Source organism: Otolemur garnettii, unplaced genomic scaffold, assembly GCF_000181295.1.
Source record: "Otolemur garnettii isolate 467f Iridium unplaced genomic scaffold, OtoGar3 scaffold00099, whole genome shotgun sequence".
Lineage (NCBI taxonomy): Eukaryota > Metazoa > Chordata > Mammalia > Primates > Galagidae > Otolemur > Otolemur garnettii.
In genome coordinates, this window is record NW_003852494.1 from 1,225,784 (window position 1) to 1,235,968 (window position 10,185).

Here is a 10,185-nt window from a genome sequence, read left to right on the forward strand (position 1 = left end):
AAAAAAAAAAAAAAAAAGAACTGTCATTTTCAGTCCATTGTTATAACTACCTGAGCTCTTCTTCACCAGCAGGTTTACTACATCACTTAGCTTCCTCAAAAATTCATCAAAATGGAGTAATAATGGAATGTAAAATATAGATGTTTTCCCAGCTGAGGCTTTGTACCTTCCATATGGTATGAAGTGAAGCTACAAAAAAAATCTGGTGTACAGTCATGCATCACTTAATAGAAGGGATATGTTCCAAGAAATGTGTTTTAGGCGGTGTCATCACTCTGTGAACATCATAGAGCATTTATACAAACCTGTACTGGGATGTCAGTGTATCAAATGTAGCTAGTTGTAACACAGTGGTAAAAAAGGTACAATAAAAATATTTTTTAAATGGTACACCTATTTAGGGCAGATCCATTATGATCTTATGGGACCACTGTCATTGTGTGGTCCATTGTTGACTAAAGTTGTTCCAGGCTTGGCGTCTGTAGCACAGTGGTTACAGTGCCAGCCACACGCACCAAGGGTGGTGGTTTTGAACCCTTCCTGGGCCAGCTAAACACTGACAACTGCAACCCAAAAATAGCTAGGCCTTGTGGCAGGCACCTGTAGTCCCAGCTACCTGGGAGGGTAAGGTGAGAGAATTGCTTACGCCCAAGAATTTTGAGGTTGCTGTGAGCTAAGATGCCACAGCGCTCTACTGAGGGCAACATAGACTCCCTCAAAAAAAACAAAAGTTGTTACACAGTGTACAGCTGTATTTAAACTTAGCACTCTGTATCCAAGTTCTAAAATCCAAAGCATACACAATTTAACAGTGTAACTGGCTTGTAGAGGGCAGTGCTGCATCCAGTTGGTTTACTGATGATGCTGCCTTCATGACCTACCCCTTCCCTTTCTTCCATCTGTTTTTTCTTTTTCTTTTTTCTTTTATTGAGATAGAGTCTGTCCCTCCGTAGAGTGCTGTTATGTCATAGCTCACAGCAACCTCAAACTCTTTGGGCTCAAGTGATCCTCTTGCCTCAGGTTTTCATTTTTTGTAGAGACAGGGGTCTCACTCTTGCTCAGGCTGGTCTTGAACTCCTGAGCTCAAACAATCCGCGCCTCAGCCTCCCAGAGTGCTCCTTTATCTGTTTTGACACATGAACTGGAAACTTAATTCTTAGTATGGAAACCTACAGAGTTAGTTCTGTGTAGAAACTCCGTGGGCCACACCTGTAATGTTAGCACTCTGGGAGGCTGAAGCAGGAAGATCGTAAGTTCAGGAGTTCAAGACCAGCCTGAGCAAGAGGAAGACCCTATCTCTACTAAATATATAATAGAAAAAATTAGCTCATTGTGCCCTTGTCCCAGGGAGGCCAAGGCAGTAGGATCACTTGAGCCCAGGAGTTTGGGTTTGCAGTGATCTATAAAGATACTACTATACTCTAACCAGGGCAACAGAGCAAGATTCTGCCAAAAAAGCAAATGACAAACAAACAAAAACCTCTCTGTGTAGTCATCTGTATTTGTTAGGAATATCTAAAATTCAGTGTTAATCATCAGGGTAAGCATGAGATATATAAATCTTCAGCCTACAATATGAAAGGATTTAGTTGAAATTATGTGGGCATTGCCAATTTCCACAAAAAGCTTGGTGAAAGCCCATTTTCATTCACTGAGGAATATCTTGGGATGAACTTGAGTTTTTATTAGGTTATTGTGGGTAGCTATGACTCATTACTAAGCTACAAGAGCCAAATTCATTCTGGTTTCAGTGAGAACTCTATTCATAGTTCTAAAGCATACTAATCCAATCGGCCACCTTTATGAATTTCTCACAAAATACAAAGTACAATTGCTTGTCAGTTAACACTTTCATAAGGTTTGATGTCTCACAAAGACAGCAATAAGATGTTATAGAAGTCTCCTTTGTCAGGTTACAAATTGACTGTAAACAGGTTTGGGGGAAGAAAAAGGCACAAACCAGAAGATATTACATAACGTTTTTGTGCCAGATTTTTTAGTCCATTTATGCAGGTAAAAAGCTAATGCTTAAAGGGCCATTTGTCTTCCACCTCATTCCATTCCAAACTCAGGTTCTCTAGGCAGTAGAGCTTGCTGTCCTATGTCAGATAATATAGAAATATGTGACGTTACTTACATTAAATTCTTTTCTGCATCACACTGTAAAATTAATCACATCTGAAAATCAGAACAATTTAAAAACAAATAAAATTTTACCATACGTTAAGAGACTACAAAGTGAAGAGTATCCATATTTTTATTTTTGATCTTTTTTCCAGGAATTATTTTAAATATTTAAAACAATGGACCAAAAGGTCATAGTATTACAAGAAAAAAGACTGCATAACTTTTTGCTATCTCTGAAAGCACTAAAATACAAAAGACAGCTGACCACTAATAAAATTCTGTTACAAGCCATCTTGATACATTCCAGTGGCTGCTGAGGAAAGTTTAAATACCTTTATAAAACTGGCAAAGAAAATGTTAAAAAGCTCTTGGGGGTACGTGCATTGAATTGAAGAACTCCAATGGGCTTTTTTTTTTTTTTTTTTTTTTTTTGAGACAGAGCCTCAAGCTGTCCCCCTGGGTAGAGTGCCGTGGCATTACAGCTCACAGCAACCTCCAACTCCTGGGCTCAAGCGAGTCTCCTGCCTCAGCCTCCCAAGTAGCTGGGACCACAGGCGCCCACCACAACGCCCGGCTATTTTTTGGTTGCAGCCGTCATTGTTGTTTGGCCGGTCCAGGCTGGGGATTCGAACCCGTCGCCTTAGGTGTACGTGGCTGGCGCCTTAGCCGGTTGAGCTATAGGCGCCGAGCCTCCAATGGGCTTTTTTCTGCACAGAAAACTCTTGTGCTTCCCAAGTATAATAGCATAATGGATTTAAAGCTAATTACATACACTTGACAAGCAGCTATTTCTAGAAATGGGTGTTGTACCAGATAATGCCCTTTAGTAAAGCAGAAGCCCATACTCCGTTTCAAGGAAGTCCAGGACTACACACTAAATGGGAAACCTCGAGCTTGAGGTGCAATGAGCTAGTCACTGGGCTGGTGGCCAACTCAGCCATCATTAAGCATTTAGAATGTAGAAAAACTGCCATTATTCATGTCCTCGTCACTGTCACTTGCTCTTGTCAGACTGTCGAGAGAGTGGTTGAAGTGCTCTTGCTGGTCAGAAGAAACTGCTCCAAAGAACATGCAAGAAAACTGGAAGGGAAAAGTAACTGCACTGTTAATTCCAAAGTGAATATTTCTTCATTAAATGTTCCAGGTAACATCCCCTTTCCAAATGGGTGGCCAATGTGGCATCCTTATTTTATTACAAATGGACACCCAGAACCTTTATTACTGGCCCAACACATGCTAAAAGCAAACCCTTCCCTGACTTTAAATAGACACAGAATATCTTCAGTTTGGGATCATTAGTCTGCTGTTGACTCCTCCATTTGCTCCATCAAAAGTTCACCAGGACTGTGAGAGAAGACAAAGGGAGCTTCTACAGGCTGATGTGGGTGAATAGAGCTATCTCCCTTCCCCTCTGCTAGGGCAGAAGCCACCCTTCCAGACTAAAGCCAGCTCTTCCTGCCTCTGCATCCCAGCCCCTCCCATGCCTCTCTTCTACTGGACAGGAATGTCTCTCATCTTTAAAATACAGAAAGAATCTAGCTTGGCGCCTGTGGCTCAAGTGGCTAAGGTGCCAGCCACATAACACCTAAGGTGGTGGGTTCGAATCCAGCCTGGGCCCGCCAAACAACAATGATGGCTGCAACTGAAAAATAAAAAAATAGCCAGGTGTTGTGGCGGGCGCCTGTGGTCCCAGCAACTTGGGAGGTGGAGGCAGGAGACTCGCTTGAGCCCAGGAGTTGGAGGTTGCTGTGAGCTATGCCACAGCACTCTACCCAACGGGACAGCTTGAGGCTCTGTCTCAAAAAAAAAAAAAAAAACAGAAAGAATCTAACCTCATCCTACTCCCCCCTCCAGCTGGTGCCTTATCTCCCCTGTAGAGTTGTCTACACTCACTGTCTCCATTTTCTCATTCTCTTATTCTAGCCCTTTCTAAAAAAGCTTCTGGCCTCTTCATCAAAACTGTTTTTATTGTCAGCAAAATTTGCCAGATCCTCTAAGTCAGTGCCTATTTTCCATCTTCATCCCATTTGATATTCACGCTAACACTTCTGATGCTTTCCTCATGCCATAATTATCCTGGCTGCTCTTGGCTCAGCTGGTTTGCCATTTTCTAACCAGTCTTTGACCCAGGGTTTTGCAACCTCAGCACTACTGCCATTTGGGGCAGGATGATTCTTTGTGGTGGGGCCTGTCCTAAGCTTTGGAAGATGGTGGGCAACATCACTGCTAGTACTCTCTTCCCAGTTGTGACATCTAAAATGTCTCCAGACTCTGTCTGAGTTCCCCCCAGGGGTGGGAGGGAAGCCATATGAAGATGATATTTAATACCCCAGGCAAAGTTACTGAATGCCATTCTAAGGAGTTTAGGCTTAATCTTATGGTAGAAGCATAATAATCTAAGAGTTTTAAAAGCAGAAGAGTGATAGGTAACAATAATACTTAACATTTATGGAACACAGCTATGCGCCAGTTACATCTATTAGTGCAATTAATTGGGCCTGATTATAAATCTAAGGTTTGGACAAAAGTTTAGTAGACACTGGAGGAGAACCAGAGCAGAGGAGAATGGAGGCCTAGGGGCTGGGCTGAAGACCACAGTAGTAGATAGAACTCAATTAGGGTCTACATCATTTACCCATAAAGTAATATCAGCTTTGCAGGGATTTGCTGCATTAAGGCAAACAATTTCCTTTCAAAATAGAGACTTCTTTTTAGAATTTAGCAATATGATAGGAAACTGGAGTAAAGAGTACTGTAATGGTGTTCATGGAGCTTATCATTCTAAATGTCACTTTCTCTAGTGAGCAAAGTGGCAATCTTAGTGAATTTTAGGGACCTGAAGCAGCAGGAAAATTATTTGCTGTTGTTGACTGTGAAAAAGTAAGTATAATACATGTGGCAAAAAACAGGACAGGTAAATGTTTTTGTATAATGAGAACAGATTTCAGTTTTCACTTCAGGCCAAACTAGTAATATACAAGAAGAAAATATTGCCCTAAGTGTTGGACATACAACAGACACTCAATAATTATCTATGGCATCAAAATGATTAAGGTGATTTTACCATACAAATTCTTCCTCAAAAGTCATACTATAGTATAAGATGGTGATGTTCAAAATTATCATTTTTTTCTTTCAACTTTCTTATTTTAAGAAACTCATATTTTCAAATCCCTAATAAGCAATAGCAAAATAAGCTTGAATAAAACATTAAACATATAAAATTGGGATTATCGATATTTGAGATAATTTTGGAAGTTTCTAATAAATTATCTTTACCTTCAATTAAATAGATTTCCTAAGGTTTAATAGCATAGTGTTTTGTGAAGCTTATCATCTATCTAGTAAAATGTTAGTAATATAACAAAATGTTATCAACTGGGATACCTCTATGAAGGAATACGTGATATTTGTTGGGATGACATTTACATTTGTACCGCTATGAATAAAGAATTTCTCAATCAAATTTGAAAAATAAGATTAAAAAGAAACTTATTTTAGGAGGCAAATTATATAATTTCAAGATATTAATTGCATTCAAAGATATATGATAAACAATCATTATTCTTAAAGGCAAGTGACCTACTTGAATATATGCTTTGTTAGAAATTAGTGACTGAGCAATTTAACTATTTTTTGTTGATATTCTATAAATTAATCTTTCTTCCATCTGAGACTAGCTTCACCCTTCCCTTATCAAAAAATAAGAATATTGATTTTCAGGATATTAGGGATAAGCTAGGGCAGGGAGATTGCTAAGTGAGACAAATGATGAGCATCCTTGACTAAGACATGGTTTTGTCTCAACACTTTTACCTTCCTGAGATATGGAGACCTGAATACTTCCTCTGTGTCACTGACACCGCTCTCTGGTACTTTACTAATGTCTCCAGCCGTTCTTTTCATTACAGGGCTCCCATGGTTTGCCGCCACAGAGATATTTGTGGAAGTCTCCTCAGGATAAAGCCTTTTGGGTGCTGCTTTTCTCGAGAGACACTCCAGTGCCTGGCTGGTTACCTTTTCATCAGCCTTTGAATTTGACTGCATTACATCTGACCTGAAGTATTAACAGGGATTAAATGAATGAACTATTTACTTTAAAATATATTTTTATATAACTAATGTAGTAATGTAGGATGACAATGATAGCACTGGCTTAGGGAAGGTACTGAAATAAAATGAAACTGATTGCTCAAAGTTAAGATTTATATATATGATAATTTGGAAAGTCTCTTGATAAATATGCATCTTTCAGTAAAGCAACCCAGTGTGCCTGGGACATCTTGTGATATAACAGGACCATATTAGGGGACAAGTTAAATAAATTATTGTTATCTATGTGATAAAATTTTACAGTTACAAAAAATCATGTTTTCAACATGATTAGACCATGCCCATGATAGATTTTATGGAAGGAAAAAACAGGATATAGAACTATATAGCTATATGATCACAATCTTGTTTTAAAATATAAATATATGGGGCTGGGCATGGTGGCTAACGCCTATAATCCTAGCACTCTGGGAGAGTGAGGTGGGGGGAGATTGCCTGAGCTCAGGAGTTCAAGACCAGCCAGAGCTAGAGCAGGACCCCATCTCTAAAAATAGCCAGGTGTTGTGGTAGGCACCTGTAGTCCCAGCTTGAGCCCAAGAGTTTAAGGTTGCTGTGAGCTATGATGCCACTGCACTCTACCAAGGGTGACAAAGTGAGACTGTCTCAAAATAAATTTAAAAAATATATACATATATATATATATATATATGTGTATATGTATATGCAAAATAAAAAGCCTGAAAGAAAATACAGTGAGCCAAAAAGTTTATAGTAGCTTTCTCTGGGTGATGCAATTAAGGATGAGGTTTATTTTTATTTTCTTCTTTGTACTTTTCTCTGTTTTACAAATTTCCTGTAAATTTGTGTTTCTCTTACAATGAAGCATCCCTTCCCTCCTCCAAAAAAAGTTATTAAGGAAAAAAAGAAAAGAAAAAGCAGCCTAGGCAACACAGGGAGACCCCATCTTTACAAAAAGTGAAAAAATAAGCCAGCTGCCTCAACTCTCAGCTACTTGGGAGTTTAAAACAGGAGGATCGCTTGAACCCAGGAGTTTGAGGTTGCTATGAGTGGATGGCACTCTAGCCTGGGCTACAAAGTAAGATTCTGTCTTTTAAATAAAGGAAGGAAGGGAGACAGGCAGAAAGGGAAGGAAAGGAAAGTAGAAAGGAAGGAAGGGAAAGTGAGGGGAGAGGAGAGAAAGGGAGGAGAGGGGAGGGGAAGGAAGGAATTGCTGCCCCTATATCTGAGGAAGAGTTCTAAGGAGTAAATATAGACTTTCCTGTGAAAGTTAACACTATCACTCCTAAAAAACAACTAAAAGTTGGAAATGGGCTTGGCGCCAGTAGCACAGGGATTAGGGCACCAGCCACATACACCAAGGCTGGTGGGTTCGAACCCAGCCCAGACCTGCTAAACAACGACAACTGCAACAAAAAAATAGCCAGGTGCCTATAGGGCCAGCTACTTGGGAGGCCGAGGCAAGAGAATTGCTTAAGCTGTGAGTTGTGATGCCAGAGCACTCTACTGAGGGTAACAAGTGAGACTCTGTCTCAAAAAAAAAAATAAAACTGAAAGTTGGAAATTAGTTTTGGATAACAACAAAGTTAAACCAGACAGTCCTGTTAAATTCTAGTCAGAAGAGGAAAAGCAAATATCCAATGCAAGATTGGCTACGTTGCCCTGGGTAAAATGCCATGGAGTCACTGTAGCTCACAGCAACCTAAAAATCTTGGGTCCAAGTGATCGTCTTGCCTCAGCCTCCCGAGTAGCTGGGGCAACAGGCACCTACTATGATGCCCAGCTAATCTTTCTATTGTTAGTAGAAACAGGGTCTCTAGCTCAGGCTTGGTCTTGAACTCCTAAGCTCAAGCAATCTACCTGCCTCAGCCTCCCAAAGTGCTGGGACTACAAGTGTGAGTTGCCACGCCCCACCCTCCATAAGTAAATGCCACTGAATGATCTCAGAATTAGATTGTGATGGCTCTTCCCAACCCTAAAACATAGCCTCACCTTTTCTGCTTCTGTGAAAGACATAGTGATTGTGGCGAAGATGCCCTACTTGGCTCATCAGCTAATGTAGCCAAAATAAAGTTAGCTTCCAATAGCATATCATCAATACTTAAAGCCAGAGGCCTAAAAAGACAAAGTCAGAGCAAAAATAACTCTCATTTTCAGATAGACATTAGGAACACATTAGAAAATAATACTTAATTCTGAAGTAAAAGAAACAGAAGTAGACAGCCTTTTTGTATTTTTGCAAGTTATCACAGTTCTGAGAGCTGAAAGGATCCTTAGAAATCATCAGATCAAATTTTATAAAACACATTTTAACCTAATCTTACTTAAAATTTTAGTTCTGAAACATAATAGTTTCATAGATATATAACTTATTTAAACCATGTATAATTTTCTAATTAAACAATTCACAACCATGTCAAATTTATAAATGTCTCACTCTATAGAAGAATATATATCTCAATCAAGGTGCCACTTAAAAAATGCCATGTTTTGGCATCTTTCAAAATTTTAGTTTGTTAAGTGTTACTAGGAAAGGTAAGGAATTCCTGAAGTGTTAATCAAAATGATCCTAACAGTTTTATTATTGATATATAACAAAAGAAAAGAAACAAACTCAGAAAAGTTCCCAAGGACCTACTTCCCCGGAAAATCAAAATGAATAGATATAGGAGCATGTGTTGCTTCTGAAAATGTCAGCATTCCCTGAAAGAAGAGAAGAAGAAAAAAAATCTTGAAATCTTTAAGTTATCAGTAAAAATTTTAATTTTAATTTGATATACATATTTATGTACCTTCAATTCCTTAAAGCAAAATGTTATTTCAGTGTCCACTCCAATTTGAAAGTAGTCAAATTCATCTGGGCCAACAAACATCTCACTGTACACAGAATTGGTCAAATCTGTTTAACATTATAGGAAAACAAAAATAAAATTCATTCTAGAGGTTAGTTGTTAAATTTTAATACAAAAATACAACCATAAGTGGTAGGTTAAATTCTCTGACATTCCTTCAGTGAGAGATGGGGTCTATTTCTATGTCTGCTGCCTTTGAATTTGGGTGGCTTTAGAACTACTCTAATCCATAGGATATGACAAAGTGACTGTGGCAGTTTCTGGGTATAGGCCTTAAGAGACTGGCACCCTATGCTTCCTGTCCCCTGCAACACTCTTGGAACTTAGCCATCCTGCCATATAAAGTCCAACAAAGTTAGACCCCCATCTCTACAAAAAGTTTTTAAAATCAGTCAGGTATGGTGATATGCACCTGTAATCCTAGCTACTTGGGAGGCTGAGGCTGGAGAATCACTTGAGTCCAGGAGTTTGAGGCTATGGTAAGCTATGATTATACTACTGCACTCCAGCGTGGAAGACAAAGACCCTATCTCTAAATATAAATAAATATAAATAAAAGTCCTTATCTCTGGAGAGTAGATTTCAGGTGACTTGCTTTATTTGTGGGGTTTTTTTTTTTTGGTATTTTTATTTTCTTCAATGAACATGAATTGTGTAACTAGTAAGAACAAAAGTTTAATGAAATATATTTTTAAAAGGACCAGCCAATATCTTAAATATACATTCATTTCAAATAACAAGGCTCATGTCACTCCCAATATGCTAGCAGAGAAGAAATTCAATAAGATTAAATAATTGGGTCCCTAGTCAACCATAGCTACAACTATAACTATTCATTAGAAAGCTACTCACAGGGACAATGTCTCCCAGTTATTAAATGACCATCTTTATTCAGAAATGGCATGATAGAACATAAAACAGATCCTTTCACTAGCCAAGCATATATTTTCCAGATCATGCATTCCAGAGGGCCAAAAAAGAATGTTGGATAAGACTTGAGGGAGGTGGCTCAGCACCTGTGGCTCAAGTGGCTAAGATGCCGGCCACATACACATAAGGTGGCAGGTTCGAATCCAGCCCAGGCCCGCCAAACAACAATGACGGCTGCAACCAAAAAAATAGCCAGGCATTGTGG

General features: G+C 39.1%; 1 protein-coding gene across 3 annotated transcripts in view; it reads right to left on the minus strand.

Moving 5' to 3' along the window:
* Nucleotides 1–2,133: 2,133 nt before the first annotated feature.
* Nucleotides 2,134–10,185, minus strand: part of RAD9B (RAD9 checkpoint clamp component B) — a 27,137-nt gene continuing 19,085 nt past the window's right edge. The window contains exons 7-12 of one of the 3 annotated variants that reach the window (XM_012809026.1): nucleotides 8,991–9,097; nucleotides 8,837–8,901; nucleotides 8,191–8,313; nucleotides 5,944–6,184; nucleotides 3,099–3,207; nucleotides 2,156–2,160 (exon numbers count right to left, since the gene is read on the minus strand). In XM_012809026.1, coding sequence (XP_012664480.1) covers nucleotides 2,156–2,160; nucleotides 3,099–3,207; nucleotides 5,944–6,184; nucleotides 8,191–8,313; nucleotides 8,837–8,901; nucleotides 8,991–9,097 — 650 coding nt within the window. Of the gene's footprint in view, nucleotides 2,161–2,837; nucleotides 3,208–5,943; nucleotides 6,185–8,190; nucleotides 8,314–8,836; nucleotides 8,902–8,990; nucleotides 9,098–10,185 lie in introns of those variants that run through there. The other 2 variants (XM_023516838.1, XM_003795992.1) reach the window with 2 other exon arrangements.